The sequence below is a fragment of the Gymnoscopelus microlampas genome (assembly GCF_963454915.1).
Source record: "Gymnoscopelus microlampas genome assembly, chromosome: 10".
Lineage (NCBI taxonomy): Eukaryota > Metazoa > Chordata > Actinopteri > Myctophiformes > Myctophidae > Gymnoscopelus > Gymnoscopelus microlampas.
The window spans coordinates 36,195,182-36,212,752 of record NC_139947.1 but is presented as its reverse complement, the minus strand read 5'-3'; the positions used below and the strand labels follow the sequence as shown (position 1 = coordinate 36,212,752).

Genomic DNA, 17,571 nt, shown 5'->3' with positions numbered 1-17,571 from the left:
CTCTCTCTCTCTCTCTCTCTCTCTCTCTCTCTCTCACATACACACACACAGTAGGGAGAGCTGCATCAGCAGAATGGGGGTAGACACTTGAGTCTGTCTGAGAAATATCATCCTAGAGGTAAAGAGGAGCCATCTCTTCAGCGAATCAAAATTTAGCAACTGACTGAGACATTTAGTTCATTTTGTTAATCCAAAAGAACAGCTCATTCGAAAAATCATGTTGTGTATGACACAACACTATCTAGGATAGTTGTGTTCCAGCCATGGGGACTTTATTTGACAGACTAGTCATCTTGTCGATGTTATCAATTGCGTCAAATGCTTTCGGTAAGTGGAATTTCATTCATTGTGATAAAACTTACATTTTATGTTTTCAAATTGTGAACCGATATAGATTCTGTCTGTTTTATTTATTTTCAATGTTTGTTGTTCATTTGCTAATACTCTAATCAGACAAATACAAAGAACGTTATGATTTGAGAAGTGACCCTCTAATTTGTAAGTCACGTTTATAATTTCAATATATTTCAATTTATCTAGATAAATAGAGTGTTTCAATTAGTCTGTGTGTGCTGCTCTTGGAGGGAACTTATCATGAAGGCTCTGTATCAGTTGATGTGAAAATGAATTTGCAGCAGATATTTGAGCTGATACTAAGGAAACCACAAACAAAATGTGGTTAACACAGTGACATGCAAGTGATCATGCTTGTGTAGATTAGCTTGGAACACACATGACTGAATTTCCCTTGAGATTAAGGAGATCGAGGTCTGTCTGTCTGTCTAATTATATTACTGAAGTTGAGTGAACATGATTGGCGACATGGTAGTTTAGCTTACTTAATACAAATCAATACAAGTTATTATTGTATCACTTTAGATGGGCTTTAAGCATGTAAGATAAGCTTTTAGGAATTAATGTTAGTCCATATTTTACACAAGATATTGTAGCATCCGGGGTGTGCATTGGACATGGGAGGGATATCCCAGCATGCCTCAGGGTGCTCACACATTTTGGTTATTGTTTTATTGTTGTTTAAATAAGTTGATGTTTGCCATGGGAATACGTTGGGGGCATTTATGTTATGTTGTGATGTTATCATTTCTTTTTTAATGTGAATGGAGCAGCACACCCCTCTCTTTGGCACTCCATTTTGAAGTGAGTAGTTTGGTCACAAATTAAGAGTGTTACAAAGAAAGTAATTAGCATGCTTTCTCAAAATCCAAAATCCACAGGCACCAAATATTAGGAATGACCCTGATCATTCTTTTTTGTGTGGGTGTGACCAAACTTTTATTAAAATATAAATTGATGTTTTGTGTTTTTAACTCAGGCTCCAACAACTGTACATCAAGAGGAGTGAACATTTGTCAACAATGTTTGGCTATAAACCCTAGCTGTGCTTGGTGCTCTCAGGAGGTGAGAGTATCTCTCTCTCACACACACACACACACACACACACACACACACACACACACACACACACACACACACACACACGTGTTGAATTACACCCTCGTCTATTAGGCACACTGCTTATCCTCTAAATCAGGAGTTTTCAACTGGTGATCCCTGACCCCTGACAGATTTTTTGTATTTGGTCATTTGTGGAAGCAGTAGTAGTACTTCAAGCTTAACTACTACAAAAGAGTCCACAGACTCTGTCAAGAGGCACATTAAATTTGATGGACTTATGATTTTTTTAATCAATCATCTTCATGCCACTTCATGTGTGTGTGTGTGTGTGTGTGTGTGTGTGTGTGTGTGTGTGTGTGTGTGTGTGTGTGTGTGTGTGTGTGCGTGCGTGCGTGCGTGCGTGCGTGCGTGCGTGCGTGCGTGCGTGCGTGCGTGCGTCTGTGTGTGTGTGTGTGTGTGTGTGTGTGTGTGTGTGTGTGTGTGTATGGTCTAGTATGCTTCATTGTTAAGACTGCTGTGCAAACATGACTCGGTTCTTTCATCGGGGCAGGAGTTTGGAGAGGAGGGCTCCAATGTGTCCCGCTGTGACCTGAAACAGAACCTGCTGGACAGGGGGTGTGCTGCGAAGGCTCTGGAGTTCCCCCACAGTTCCCTGAAAGTCCAGAAGGACACCCCTCTGAGTGACAAAGCATCAGGGACAGATCCTGTCACTCAGATAAGGCCTCAGAAGGTCCACATGGTGCTGAGACCAGGTACCAGACATTGCATGGCACACACACCACACACACGCACGCACGCACGCACGCACGCACGCACGCACGCACGCACACACACACACACACACACACACACACACACACACACACACACACACACACACACACACACACACACACACACACACACACACACACGCACACACACACATTTGAATACTTTAACATATAAATACAATTAATTTAAAAAGTCATAAACAGTAATAATGCAACAGCCAGTTACAGTACATGTGTCTGAATATCAACCACATGGTTGCATCCACACAAGATGGCAACAGTGGCAAACCAAAACTAAAACAATGTCTCCTCCAAATTGAGTGACTACCAATGATGGAAGATACTGAACAATATCTTGCTAAGTGCTTGGCCTTTCTCTTAGGGAGATCAGCCATCTGAGGACCCCTGTCAACCAGCTTGTGCACATGACCCAGGCTGCCAAATATAAAAACTAAAAGTCTACACCTGTAGCTATGAAATGGTCTGCACCAGTTGTTGGTATTTGAGCACTTGGTTAGAAAGGCCTCATCTAATAGGCTGTAGCCAAAAAGTACAGCCGATCTCCAGAACCAACACTTACTGTATTGATGTGCCGTGGCACTCCTGTCACTCTTGGTTCAATGAACCCTAAAGTCCAGTTTATAGACGACATACACAGAAATTACCGTTCACATTCGCAAGGCATCTTTATTGATAAACAAGGGAGATTCCCTTTATACTATGTGAATAAAAGAACAGCAAATTAATGATATTAAAACAATACGACCTGATATATCACGAAGGCAAATCGCTCCACATCTAGGTCTGCATGCAAACAAGCGTTCGGTTGAGCGCCTGGAGAATTCTAAAGTTCTTATCTATAACATTCAGTATATCTACGCTGTGGCTATCAAGGCCTTCCTTCTTACTGGAGCACAGCTACTGTGCTCCACACTCTATAAAGTAAAGGTTGACGGCCCAAGGTTCCACAATGGACCATCAACCCCTCCTTGGGTACGAATTTAGTACCCACAACACAACATTAAAATGTGAACATTATTTTATAGCAATTACTTTATAGCAATTATCATCTAGCATAACATATTGCATGTTAAAAAATCAGGTCCCATTTTTTTTCTTTTTGAGTCATGTGAGCCGAGGAAAACCCTTTTCTTTGAAGGGGAAACTCTGAACTAGGCTGGGGCAGTCCCAAACCTACCATCTGGACATGAGCTCTTATTGGGGACAATTACAACACAACATTTGTCATTTAATTCCAACAAGTGTATAGCTAAACTTAGGGTCCCTCAGTGGGGCACTCCCACTGAGTTTTCCTTTACACGCAACTATTCTAAAGTCCGGAGGAGGAGGTTCCGACAGAGTCCAAGACTAGGCCTCCCCCCCCCAACCCATCCAGCGCCATTAACGAATGTACTTGGCACTGAATGAGCTAAGAGACGGAGGTCCCATTCCCAAGCCCCCGGGTCCGTACCCTCCTGGGGCGGAGGAGGTTCCTACCAGTGCCTGAGACCGGAGCCCCCCGTATTATACACAGGGGCCCCAACCCCCAAGCGCCAGTCAGATCCGTGCCCTCCTTGAGGTGAAAAGTCGGGGCGCAGATATAGTGCAGGGGTGTTCTTCGTCAAGTTCAGCATGGGGGCCCAGGTGGTGCTATGCTACAATGTTTATGGGGTGTGTATTGGGATTCCTCTATCACTTCTCTCTTAACACTTGCCATGTGCGAAGGGAAACACAGCCTATACTTAATGTGCCTAAAGCTGCCAGGGAGATTGTTAAAAATTTGTTGGACAACATGGTTGTTGGTCTTGGAAAGCTCTCTCTTTTTGCTTTCTTATTCGGGGAGTGACATTGGTACTTAGTCTGATTATCAGACGAATGAGGCTCTAGTGATTGATCCTAGTCAACCATTGAAAATGACAGATTGATCAAGAGGTCAACTATTTTGCATATATACATATCTATGCATGGCGAGACATCACATAGATATACAGTATATATAGATAAAACCCACAGTTAACCTGTTCATTAGCCTTTGTAATCATAGCACTAGAGTAGCTGCTGGGCAGCATGAATGGAACAATACAAATTAATTGTGTCGTGTCCCTCCTTGTCTAGTGGCAAGTCTTTCACTTAAGTCTTTGGCCCGTATTATGCTTTAATTATACTATCTCGACTAACGACTGTATTTGTACTATTATACTCTCTAATATGTGGCGTGCTTGTGAGAGTGTGTGCGTGTCACTGTCCCGCTTTCTTTACACTTACTGCTATCATACTATTTCCCTCCTTGACCTGACACCCGTCAGGGCACACAGCATAGGAATGTGCAGAGGCCAGGGTGCAACCCTCCTTTATCCAATATGTGGAATGGTTCAAACACGTACCTATAATTATTCACACTTAAGTGTAATGGGTTAGTTAATTAATTTTCATTCTTGGAAACAACTTTCCAGTCAATTGACATTATTCTCGGGCTGTACAAAATTGTACAATTCTCTTCTCCCACCCATGACCTGTTTCAGAGAAATGGAAGGTTAAGACAGCAAAAGTGTACACGTCTCTCCTGGAAGCAGTCGACCTATTTTAGAGAAATGGAAGGTTAACCACAACATAAACAACCTTAACACACTTAAGTCTTTCGGACTTCCCCACTACCCTTGGTCAATCAGTGGTATCCTGGCAATAGAAATAAAAGTTAGGTCAATGCTCAGCAACGTAATTGGATACATTTTGCCCTCTTGAAGTATGAACTCTTTTGAAAATAGTGTAGGTTTCAGCCAGTCCACCACAACTGGCAACAAACTGCATAGCAAATGTCATCCACTCTGCAACCAAAACCCGGCATGTTCTTGTAATGTACACCAAACGCACTGACCATTAACATAACAGGGAGATATTCTGAGCACCACAAACAAACATATAGTTTCGCTTTCGGTTTATCACATCAAAATAGCATGACAGAAGCCACCAAGTACACCACCCCGAAGTGTGCACCCTTCAGAGGCCGTGGACTGTGCAGCTACTGTCTGTAGTCATAAATGTTCTGCCAAGCATCACCCAACGTGCTCGTGAGCCTCTCGACAACACAGCCTAACTCAAGTGCTACCTTTCAATTCACGTATTGTTTAACTGTAAACATCTTGATAAGAAAGGACCACTTATCTGCTCGCCACTAAAATCAACCTAATCTTCTCCCTTAATTTTTTTCTACATGTATAGTCTTTATTCAGAAATTATAATATAATATATATAAAAAAGTGTAATACTAATAACTTAATTTGTCGTTACGGGTGCCTTCATGGTTTCAGATTGAGACGTGTATGCCTCTGAAAAGCCACTTAGATTATTTATGGCAAACCACCAGCACTTATTTAAAAATGGACTTGATTGAAGAACGCAGCATGTTTCCATTCAGTTCACTTATTTGACATTGGCCTGCATATTTTAGTTTAATTTGAAAATATATAGTTTGATTGTGGCATTCTATTCAACACTACACATTACAACAGTTTCACTTCAATGTGGTTGTTGTCCACTTATTAAGCTATTTCAATTTTGCTAGTCTATGAAGTCACTACACATAAGTAATATTATTTTATATTACTAGGGGCACTGTTATTACTTGCACTTTTGAAACTGCAATCTATGCACAGTCATGGTTACGCTATAGTATATTAGTGCAACTACCCCTTTTTTCAGAACAGAAACGTTTTTTTCTTAACTACATTGGGCGCTTATAAGTCACTTATTTGTCACTTCTCTAGTGTACCTTATTTGTACAAATAAAAATGTGTTGTGTCCTACCCAGAGCGATAGAAAATGTATTTGTTTACACATGTCTAGGCCCCAACAACAACGATTAGCAGTAAGTCAACCTTGCTTCATATTTCCACTGCTTGCTTAGAAAGTGTGTCCTTCCCCATGGCATAGTAGTTCCCACTGTCTGTAACAGATAAAAGTTTGTCAAAAGTCATGCAAGCTTTCCCAAGGCTTGCTCTCTGGTTGCCATAGGTGTCATCGGAAGTGTGTCTCGTGAACACTGCAGTTTGCAATGTGGGTGCCCCTCTGCCTCAGCATGGCTGCATTATATCGTAGTCTTTCACAGTCTCTTTCAGTTTTTAATGCCTCCAACTGCATGTTTCCAGTTCATAGAAAGAAATGACCGTCCGCCAACCATTGTTGCAGTCTTCGAATGTGAAACAAACACAAATTCTAAAGTCTGAGATTATTTAAAATTATATATATATTAATGATAAACTGTAAAATAATTAACTTATAATGTAAGTATGTGACTTAGTTGGATATGTGGGGTGGAACATTTTTAATTTGTATAGAAATGTTATTTAAAGTTATTTGGATACTATATGTTACAAATCTAACTATTGTGCACTATACATAATATGTATTTCTCATTCTAAATGATATCAATTGAAGTGCCCTCCCTTACCATGCAGGCATGGTGGCCTTGTTTGGTCTATCACAACTTATGTTTACAGCGGCTACACGCAGAAATGTGTCTCCCTACTCAGTTGACATTTGGCCTTGCTAGGGGGTTGGGGTGGGGTGTATTTCGACTCAAAGAAGAAGTTAGGTATTCAATACTAATATCAGTGATAGGAGCCATATGGGCTACATGTTATCTGAAACGTAATAGTTTTGGAAACTAGAAATATACTTATCTTATTGAAATGGTCAAATGGCGTTTTTGTTTTTTTTTGCTTGTGTGGAACGTCCTTGCTGTAGAGGCTGGTACTCCGGATTGTTCTTGTGCTGTTAAGCATAATACACTGACATATTTTCAGTTAGTATCAATAATACAGACTCTGTACATTATGTTTACATTTAAACGGCACCTTAGTGCATTGCATATAGTTTCTCGACTGGTACTTCTAAGAAAATAAAATGTTACTCGGTGCACACTATATTCAAGTATAATTACACAAAATAGTTGAACCATAGTTGGGATTAGTCGGAATATTTGACGGGGGAAGTGGGGGGAAGGGGAGTGACTCACTTACTGTATGGAAACTATTGGTATTTCTTTTCTTTTTTTTTTTTTTAATTCTCTGAAGAACCTAATTTATTTGAACGTCAAAATACCTGACTCCAATCTTATAATCTAAGGGTTACATAACTTACATTCCCTAGTTATCTGTTTCACCCAATCAAGAGCATCAACGTTGCCATGTGGAGGTACTCTCCTGCAAGCACAGGTCCAGCATTCTAAATTTGCAATGAGTCACTTTTGAACTAGCCTAAATATCCAAGGTTCCCAGTAATTATACTGGAGTAGATGTACTACATTGGCCTCTGAAATGTAGTCGAGTAGAAGTAAAAGTATTGACAACTGGAACTACTCTAGTGCAGTACAAATGGAGAACCTCAAAATGTACTCAAGTAAGACACTTGAGTAAAAGTACTTTGTGACCTTCCACCACTGAGGTGGTTATCTTCCTTGCTTGCATTCCCAAGTAGGACAAAATCACTAAACAAAAGTGCTCACAGAGCAGACTACACGCTGGTATCAGAGTGGAGTGAAAACCCATAGTTAGAAATGTAAAACAAGCAGCCTGTCTCCGAGCACAATTTCTCAGACCTGACATGCACAATTTTCCCTTGAAAATATCAGATCCACCAGCTCGGATTGCTAGTAATGGAATAGCTAGAGAGCTTGTAGATCGGCAGTTTTAGCAGGGCTGAGGTGAAACTGCAGGCAGCTGTAAAGGCTATTTAAGGTAACACTACCTCAGGGCTGTACTTAAGCACAATACTGGACTTCATGTACAAGACGACAGCATACATATAACGACAATAAACATGACAACGACATACATAAAGCGACAATAAACATGACAACAACATACATAAAACAACAATAGACATGACATTCGAATGTACTAATTTGAGCTTAGGCTATACGCTATCTTTTCCTTTGAACCCGGCGTAATTAAACTCGGGGCCGTTGCTGGGAGGATAAACTGTCCACCCAGCCAACCTAACGGGACATCATGGGGTATAGGGAGTTCAAAGCCTAATTTAAACCTAAACAAATGTATTATTTTTGATCAAGGCCGCATTTACAGTCCTTAACATCACCTCGCTCGGATGCCGGAGCTAAACATGTATTATTTTTGATCAAGGCCGCATTTACAGTCCTTAACATCACCTCGCTCGGATGCCGGAGCTAAACATGTATTATTTTTGATCAAGGCCGCATTTACAGTCCTTAACATCACCTCGCTCGGATGCCGGAGCTAAACATAGGCATACGCTATCTTTTCCTTTGAACCCGGCGTAAACTCGGGGCCGTTGCTGGGAGGATAAACCCAGCCAACCTAACGGGACATCATGGGGTATAGGGAGTTCAAAGCCTAGTTTAATACAAAGGTCATTCAATCTGCTGTTCAGTGGTGACTTCACATGCAAACAATCATTTTTACACATTATCTGTAACAATTGACCTAAATTTGGTATAATACAATTCACATATAGCACCGCGGGTACCCTTCCTGGGGCCCCAAGGAATTGTATCACATAGTGTATGGGCGAATTGTTATTTGGATCTTATGGATCCAGCGGTCGTCTGGACTGGACAGGACCACGGTCGGGGTTACCAGCTGATGTGCCGTGGCACTCCTGTCACTCTTGGTTCAATGAACCCTAAAGTCCAGTTTATAGACGACATACACAGAAATTACCGTTCACATGCGCAAGGCATCTTTATTGATAAACAAGGGAGATTCCCTTTATACTATGTGAATAAAAGAACAGCAAATTAATGATATTAAAACAATACGACCTGATATATTACGAAGGCAAATCGCTCCACATCTAGGTCTGCATGCAAACAAGCGTTCGGTTGAGCGCCTGGAGAATTCTAAAGTTCTTATCTATAACATTCAGTATATCTACGCTGTGGCTATCAAGGCCTTCCTTCTTACTGGAGCACAGCTACTGTGCTCCACACTCTATAAAGTAAAGGTTGACGGCCCAAGGTTCCACAATGGACCATCAGTATCTAAGATTTTCATTGCCAACAACAGCATCAGGGGTGTTAGCTGTGCTATTAGTGAACACTTCTTAATTTCTCAATCGTTACTACTTAGATTTAACATGTTCGGCTTTACAGTAAAATGCTAAGATCAACGATTCTGTCAATTATGTAAAGCCCTATGTATGCGTGGCAACCATTTAGTTCAGAACCATGGTGTATGCAGCGAGGAGCATGACTGTCAAGAAGCCATTAATTTAACTTAGATGTTAGAACTTGTAATCCTTGCTTTTTTATGGTGATGAAGATGACGATACTATCATCTACACTTTTAAACAATGATGCATGGGAGACGTGATCTACAGTAGGGAGTCCTTCCCTTGTAGTTCATCTCAGTCCAGTGATATTGTATTATATTGTTTTATAACTCAGACACGCAAGCACGCATGCACGCACGTTGGCATCTTCTAGTACCTTCACCTCTCCTGGGCGTTGTCACTTCTTCCTCAGATGATACTAGGCGTTTCACTGTGTCAGTGAAGCAGGTTGAGGATTACCCAATGGATCTCTACTATCTGATGGACCTTTCTTTCTCCATGAGGGATGACTTGGTTAGCCTTCGCACCTTGGGCAGACGGTTGGCTGCGGCCATGGCCAAGAAAACAAGTAACCTGCGCATGGGCTTTGGAGCCTTTGTAGACAAACCTGTGTCCCCATACATGTACATGGCCCCTGAAGAGGCAGTCACAAACCCTTGCCTTGGGTAGGTGAAGATTATATATCACAGATTATGGTTAAAATGGTCTTAATTTCAGCAGGAGGAGGATTTGAACAATATAGTTCATAATGGCCACTCTGTGACGGACAGTGCCTAAATTATTGACTGACAAAACAAACTCAGTACTGATTGTTATATGATTGATTAACTAACACTTTTCTTTATATAAACCAACAAAACACATCCAGTATACTGTATGGACAAATATAATCAAAACTCTAAACTAAATAAGCTTGTTACTGTATTAAATTAATTTACTTTTGGGTTATATTTCAAGGTAATTCATTGTGTATTTCATGAATAAATAAACTAGAAAAGTGTGCTCCTCTGACAGCAGATCTCAGCCAGCACATTTTGGAAGTCCATCATAGCCAATCAGAATTGAATCAGAAAGATTTGACAGATACATCTTGATCACATGACTACAGAGATAAGGTATACCGATTTCTGTGAGTCTTGGACAAAATCTGTAGGAGTAGTAGGCTAGTAGCAAAAAGTGTGTTTTGCAGAAAACAAAAAAGGGCGGAAAATCTTGTATCATAACTACCATACATATCCCTTTCTCTCTCTGGATTTATACAGAATTGGCACCACATGCAGGGCTCAGTTTGGATTCAAGCATGTGCTGTCACTGACAGAGCAGGTAGAACGGTTCACTGAGGAGGTGAACAAGGAGCTGTTATCCAGAAACAGAGACACTCCAGATGGTGGCTTTGATGCTGTCATGCAGGCAGTGGTGTGCAAGGTATGAACATATATGCATCTAGTATGGCACATGTACAGTACACGGCACGCACATACACATGGATTTAAACATAGATTTACACAGCACTGAATGCATGCGTAACAAGCAAGAATCAAGAAGGTTTTATTCGTCACTAACTTATACAATTACCAGCGGCGGGACTTGTTCTGCAAATTGTACAAACAAATTGTGATAACATTCTAAGTAATAATAAATGACAAACACACTACTATTCATTTCTTGTTCTCATAATTTTCTTTCATTCTCTGTTAGGACCAGATTGGCTGGCGTCCAGATGCATCCCACCTCCTGGTGTTCACCACAGATGCTGATACTCACATTGCGCTGGATGGACGCATAGCTGGCCTGGTCCAACCCAACGATGGCCTATGTCACCTTGATAGCAACAACATCTATAACAAGTCTACTGTGCTGGTCAGGAATGTTTGCCTCAGAAATTCCTAATGCTTTTATTTATTTATTTATTTAAATCATTTTGTGGTGTTGAATACATTTTTAAAGAAAAATGTGCTCCATAAAAAACATTTACAGTAATTTGCTTCTCTTTTTCGCGCAGGACTACCCCTCGTTGGCACTCATGACCGAGAAATTGTCTGAAAATAACATCAACTTAGTCTTTGCTGTGACCGATGAAGTGGTGGAACTCTACAAGGTAAAGATGATTTACTGCATAGGTTATCATATGGAAATATGTGTTCTATCACTAAGAAAAACAAATGATCTCATTATTTCTGACACGTGTCATTGATCTGTCTGTGTAGGACTTCAGCGAATTCATTCCTGGATCAACAGTGGGGCTACTGGCTTCAGATTCTAGGAATGTTATTAAACTCATTCAGGAAGCTTATGATGTAAGAGGAATTTCACCCATAATGCATATAAACTATGTGTTATCCCAGTGTTCAGCGTAATTGATTATTTAAGACCGACATTTGCTTCATTGTCTATTTGGTTAAATAATTCTTGTTAATTTACAATTAATCTACTTTTCAACTACTATATACCACTGTGATGGTTTAGTCCAGGATAGTTTTCCTTGTTCATAATTTTTTGTTCAGTTGATTGACAATTTATTTTATTCAAAAAACGAAATCAACTTGGGTAAAATAGCTTAGTGTTTTAAATGCTGTTTTTTAGTAGTACAGTGATACTAGATACTACAGTTGATGAATCGTAAATCAGCTGATTGGATTTGACCTTTTAAAGCCATGAATGACATGTGAAATGCCATCCCATTTACATGTTGCAAAATACCATATTGTATATGTTCTATAAAATGTAAAATACACAACTTCACTGACTGATGTCTGAGCAGAAGATCCGCTCTAAGGTGGAACTGGAGTTGCTAGATGTCACAGACGAGATAGCCCTGTCCTTTAACGCATCCTGCCAGAATGGAGTAGTCACCCCTGGGCTCAAGTCCTGCTCTGACCTCAAGATTGGAGACACAGTATGTATCTTTTTAGTTGCTGTTATGAAAGGGACACTATCACTATCTTATTGGTGCCACTACTTTCTGCCTTATGACATTGGTAACCCTTTAAAGGTCACCCCAATAAAAAAGCATTGGAAAAATTATTTCTTTGCATTTTTTTATTTATTTGGGGCAATAGTAACAACTATCAATTATAATTTCTTTAACAGATCCAACAGTTTTCCAAATATAGGCCTCTACCAAACGGTTGAGATGTCACTTTATGGTAAAAGTAGTGAAGCTAAACTAAAGTAATTAAAATGTACTATTTGCTATGGATAAATAGGGCTTTTGCTAATTCAGTGTTGTTAATATAATACATCTAATGTTATTTCATTATATTTATGTTGAAAAAAATGTATTAGTATGATTTTATTCGTATCTAAAAAAACATGCTCAACCAAATGGTTGAATTGTCATTTAATGGTAAAGGCAGTGGTGCTGCTGAATTAGCAAAAGCCCTATCTATCCATAGCAAATAGTACATTTTAATTACTTTAGTTTAGCTTCACTACTTTTACCATAAAGTGACAGAAACAACCCGTTTGGTAGAGCATGTTTTCAGAAAATTATTAGACCATTATTAGATTTTTTTTTATTGTATCAAGCTACATAATCAGGTTCAGTAACACCTCTGAGATGATAATATGACAAAAAAAAATCTTACCTCTGAAATTTCAACCAAAAAAATCCCACCTTTCAGGAGTGGATTCATTGATTTTCACTTCCTAAAAAGTGGCTACCTGAGAATCCATGTGACTGGGAAACAGTGACATCTGGTGGACCTTTTTTTGCCATAACGTACCTCAACCAAATGGTAGAAAGGGCTCAATCAGGTTGAGTTAAGTTCAGCAATGTTGTCAATGAGAAATAGTGACTTAAAATGTGCTCTACCAATTGGCTGAGCAGACTGTTACTTTCTGCCTTATGACATTGGTAAACTCTTGGTCAAATGTTCTATAAATAAAAGTAAAAAATTAAATTAAAATAGTAAAAGTGTTCCTCAAAGCACACGTCTCCGCCAGATCAGGTATAGGTTATTGTGGCCTCCTGGTAGAGCTATAATAGGCCAATGTGAAAAGGGTGCCATTTCTTCCTTGGCCTTTTCACGTCAACTGTGTTCATGATTTGAGGAATTAAGTTCCAAAAAAATGTTTTGCAAAAATCGACCTGCTGGTGGCGCTATAAAAGGCAGATGTGAAAAATGCAGGGCAGCGGTTTTTCCTTGGCCTCTAGGGAGTGTGCGTGCAAAGTTTCACGAAGATCGTGCAGGTATAGGTAAAAACGCGAATCGGCCTGTTATAGCGCGGACGGACAGACGGACAGAGTGCAAAACATAGTCTCGGCCACGCCTTTGGCCTGGCGGGACAATAAAAAGTATCCAAATTTTCTATACAGTATACAGTTGTAATGGTTGTACGGTTAACATTCCATTCGTACTTTACACAACATTCGTACTTTTACAACATAGCTGATCAATCTTCTGTGTCTCTGAAATGTGACAATTGTGTGGAAATTGGGTGAATCTGAATTACATCTACATCCATTCTACATCCTTGTTTTTAGTCACTGCCCTTGGTGGCTGTAACACTGTCTGGAAACTACTAAAAACATTTATGTGGAATAAAATATTTAACTTTGACTGACTGGGGATAGGCTGCCACCATACGACATAGTATTGTTAAAAAATAATAAGAATATCTGCAGCAATCTTTTAGTGAATTAATATAAACACAAAAGTGCCCCAAAACAAGGGCTTATTGTGGCTAAATGAAGTTAATTGGAAAGTGTGTACAATGATAGTAGTGGCAGCGGAATAACATGTCATGCTAAGACAATATATAATAATAATGTAATAATAATGCATGCACATATGAACTTGGTAGTTACCTGGATAGATCACAAGAAGGTAGCTAACAAGCAATATAGGCAAGTGTTCTTTTTTTCATATTTTAAAAAAAGAAACAGTTGGTCTTACGGACCGCACGTCCTACTACCCTTTCTTTATACAGATTTGACTATTTTCAACAATGGTACATCTCATGTTGCCCTGCCTGTACCCTGAAAAATGCACTCAAACAACATACACATTGTTGTTGCTATGGTCTATGATAACCATCAACAATTAACTGAAATGCACATCAACACCGTGATAAGGCCTCTTTAAAAATGTGGTCACACAAAACACCCAAAGAGAGATTACATTTTCAGATTTTTCTTCTTAGGTGGCATTCAGTGTGGAGGTTCGGCTGCGTGGCTGCCCTAAGGTGAAGAGCCATACATTTACCATCAAACCTCTGGGCTTCAAGGATGCCCTGGAGGTCACAGTGGAATTCGCCTGCAGGTGTGACTGTGAGGCTCATGCTGAGGCTGATAGCCCCTTCTGTAACCAAGGCAATGGAACATATGAATGTGGCGTGTGTCAGTGTCACCAGGGGCGAATGGGCCCGCGCTGTGAATCTGCAGATAGTTATTACAGTCTATGTGATGACGATTTGAACTGCCTGCGCTTCAAAGGAGAACTGTGTTCAGGTGAGCAGATATAATGCTGTTCCTTAATTGCAACCTATGGAGACAATCACCAAAAAAAAGGGCCATGCTAAAATGTGCTCTGCAGACACTGGAGATGCATATGCATCAGGTGTAAATGTAATCCTTCCAAATCATATTTATATACAATCTGGATACAAGACACAGTTCTTGTCAGATGTAAATATCTCACTGCCGCGAAACATACAAATGTTGTTTGCCCAACCCCACCTACAGTATGTGATTATGACTTTCCTTTCTATCCTATGCAGGCCATGGAAAATGCATCTGTGGGTACTGTCACTGTGATTCTGGTTGGACAGGAGATAACTGTAACTGCACAACGCATACCGACAAATGTGAGTCCATCATGGGCATGTACTGCAGCGGCCGGGGCCAGTGTGTGTGTGGGATCTGTGAGTGCACCCAACCTGGAGCCTATGGAGCTACCTGTGACAAATGCCCCACCTGTCCTAATGCCTGCTTCACCAAGAAGTAATTCTATTGGCTTATGCTCAAGTTTAATTAATTTGAATTACTTAATACATACTGTGGATATAAGGATAATGGTTTGGTGCTGTGCTGTGCTTGCAGGGACTGTGTGGAGTGTGGGCACTTCAAGAGAGGGCCGCTCAACGACTCTTGCACCAGAATCTGCAGAGATGAAATTATCCTTGTGAATAAATCGGGTGAGAAATGATCTGCTTGTATTCTACATGTATTACATAACATCATTGTTGTTGTATGAGTGAGTCTCCACTGGTACCGTCGATGTACACAGGAGTATGGGAGTGTGTTTCTGTGTTGAAGGCCATGGGGGCAGAGGTGTTAGAGCCCAAAGTCTGACAGAAAGTCCATGATCCAGCTGCACAGGCTGGGGTTGAGACCTACGTAGGTACTGTACCTGAGCTTGGTGTCAAGTCTGGAGGGGACTCTGAGATGTGATCTATAAACATCTCTCACATAGCCTACTGTAGGAGTTCTTGTTCTCCGGGTGGGAGAGGGCAGTGTGTTGTTGCTATCATTATAACATGAAAGTCAGCAATTAACAGAAATATTATATTCACCCACAATTACAACCTAAAACATTGTGTTGCAATCCAAAACCTAGCATGAGTGATGGTGATTATGATCCTAGTGGGACCATGTTATGTGGTCCAACTCTGTGTGCCTCAGAAGGAACTCGGGGCAATCACTTTAGCTGCCTAACTTCCCTTCCTTCTTTCTTTTACCATTCATTTGTTATAGATGTTCCTGCTAAGAATGAAACTGAAATCTGCAAATATAAGGATGAAAATGACAGCATGCAGTGTTTTCATTATTATGTAGATGAAAGCGGGAAATCCTTTCTGTTTGTGGAACCAGGTAAAATGTGTGTGTGTGTGTGTGTGTGTGTGTGTGTGTGTGTGTGTGTGTGTGTGTGTGTGTGTGTGTGTGTGTGTGTGTGTGTGTGTGTGTGCGTGCGTGCGTGCGTGTGTAGTAGTAGTAGTAGTATGATATAGCAGGCGTGTTGCAGATGCAAAACTGAATTCGAGCAATTATGTACAGTAGATGCTAACTTTAATAGCTAGCTAGTTGGTTCCCTACAACAGAACATACCAAACAGCTGGTTGAGTTGACTCTGTGTGCTCTGCCTCACCTTGTCAAACACAAGTCATTATTTTTACTTGATGAGTACTAGAACACATATAATACATGTCAATGGACTTGTGGGACTGTTCTGTTGATTTTCTTCAGATTATATAATGCACTTGACTACCGCTGTTTGTCTCAGTACTCTTGTCTCTCTCTCTCTCTCTCTTTCTCATTGTCTTTCTTTTGTCAGAGTGCCCTCAGGGACCTCCTGATATGCTGGTAGAGTTCTTGGCAGTGGTTAGAACCATTCTTTTTCTGGGACTGACTGGGCTGCTCATCTGGAAACTACTGGTCACCATCTATGACCACAGAGAGTTTGCCAAATTTGAGAAAGAGAGAGCCAAGGTGAGATGAAAATATTCACAGCATAGAGTAACAAAAAGTGTGTTACTTGCATAGACTATCTCTGCTAGAGAAAAACAAAATTGTAAAAATTCAAGTTACCGTATATATTATTGTAACAATGATTTCCTTTTTCTTTGTTCCTTCTTATTGTTTACAGGGTAACAACCCAGAATACATGAATATGCCATACCGAGGAAACTAAGGACTCACTTTCGATCGAATACAGCCGAAAAAAAACTCAGGGGCCTAAGAGACGGATGCACTGTAGTTAAACAGAAACGTGTGGGAAGAAACCTTTGCACTCAGCTACTGTAGATTTCATGATTATCACTTTGGTATTTGTCTAAGGGATGCTATTTCATCAACTGGCCAAGTAAGTAGAAAATGTGCACTTGGCATGCTATATTATTTATAGTTTTCAATCACCGTTGCTGTATTTGTTTTTATACATAAACGGAGCACATGTGATATTGTGTAATGTTTGCTATGAAACGTTTTGATTGCAATTCATTGACGTAATTAAAGATTATGCCAGGATCGTTGCACAATGGTCATTCTCTTTATACACAGCAGCACCTGAATTGCCTGTCAAGTGAGCAGATAGACTAAAACTGACTCAGACTGATCTACTAATGCTGACCTAGGAATGGCACCTGACGTTTTTATATATATATTTTAAAAAAAAATTATAAGATATTTTTGGGGCATTGTTTAGGCTTTGTTGACAGTGTCTCTCTGTTTGTTGACAGAGAGACAGGAAATGCAGAAAGATTCAGGAAATGGTCTGGCAACTCACTGATCAGAGCACTGTGCCCATGTGGTATGCACCCTAACCATTCGGCTATGGGGTCTGCATCTGACAAA

At 40.3% G+C, this 17,571-nt stretch overlaps 1 protein-coding gene across 1 annotated transcript; it reads left to right on the top strand.

Moving 5' to 3' along the window:
* Positions 1-233: 233 nt before the first annotated feature.
* On the top strand, positions 234-16,997 carry LOC311053682 (integrin beta-3-like). The gene is made up of 15 exons (XM_084069345.1): positions 234-327; positions 1,334-1,419; positions 1,967-2,168; positions 9,691-9,943; positions 10,541-10,703; positions 10,977-11,138; positions 11,281-11,376; positions 11,486-11,575; positions 12,040-12,174; positions 14,424-14,730; positions 15,000-15,222; positions 15,322-15,416; positions 15,976-16,092; positions 16,553-16,707; positions 16,865-16,997. The coding sequence occupies exons 1-15, from the start codon at positions 264-266 to the stop codon at positions 16,907-16,909; spliced, it is 2,193 nt and encodes a 730-aa protein (XP_083925471.1). The 5' UTR covers positions 234-263; the 3' UTR covers positions 16,910-16,997.
* The last annotated feature ends 574 nt before the right edge of the window (positions 16,998-17,571 follow it).

Excerpts from the sequence above, each read along its gene's own strand:
- LOC311053682 (XM_084069345.1), top strand. The coding sequence starts at position 264 with ATGGGGACTTTATTTGACAGACTAGTCATCTTGTCGATGTTATCAATT. Across the intron at positions 10,704-10,976 it reads TGCAGGCAGTGGTGTGCAAG|GACCAGATTGGCTGGCGTCC; the intron begins GTATGAACATAT and ends ATTCTCTGTTAG. Across the intron at positions 11,576-12,039 it reads TCATTCAGGAAGCTTATGAT|AAGATCCGCTCTAAGGTGGA; the intron begins GTAAGAGGAATT and ends ATGTCTGAGCAG.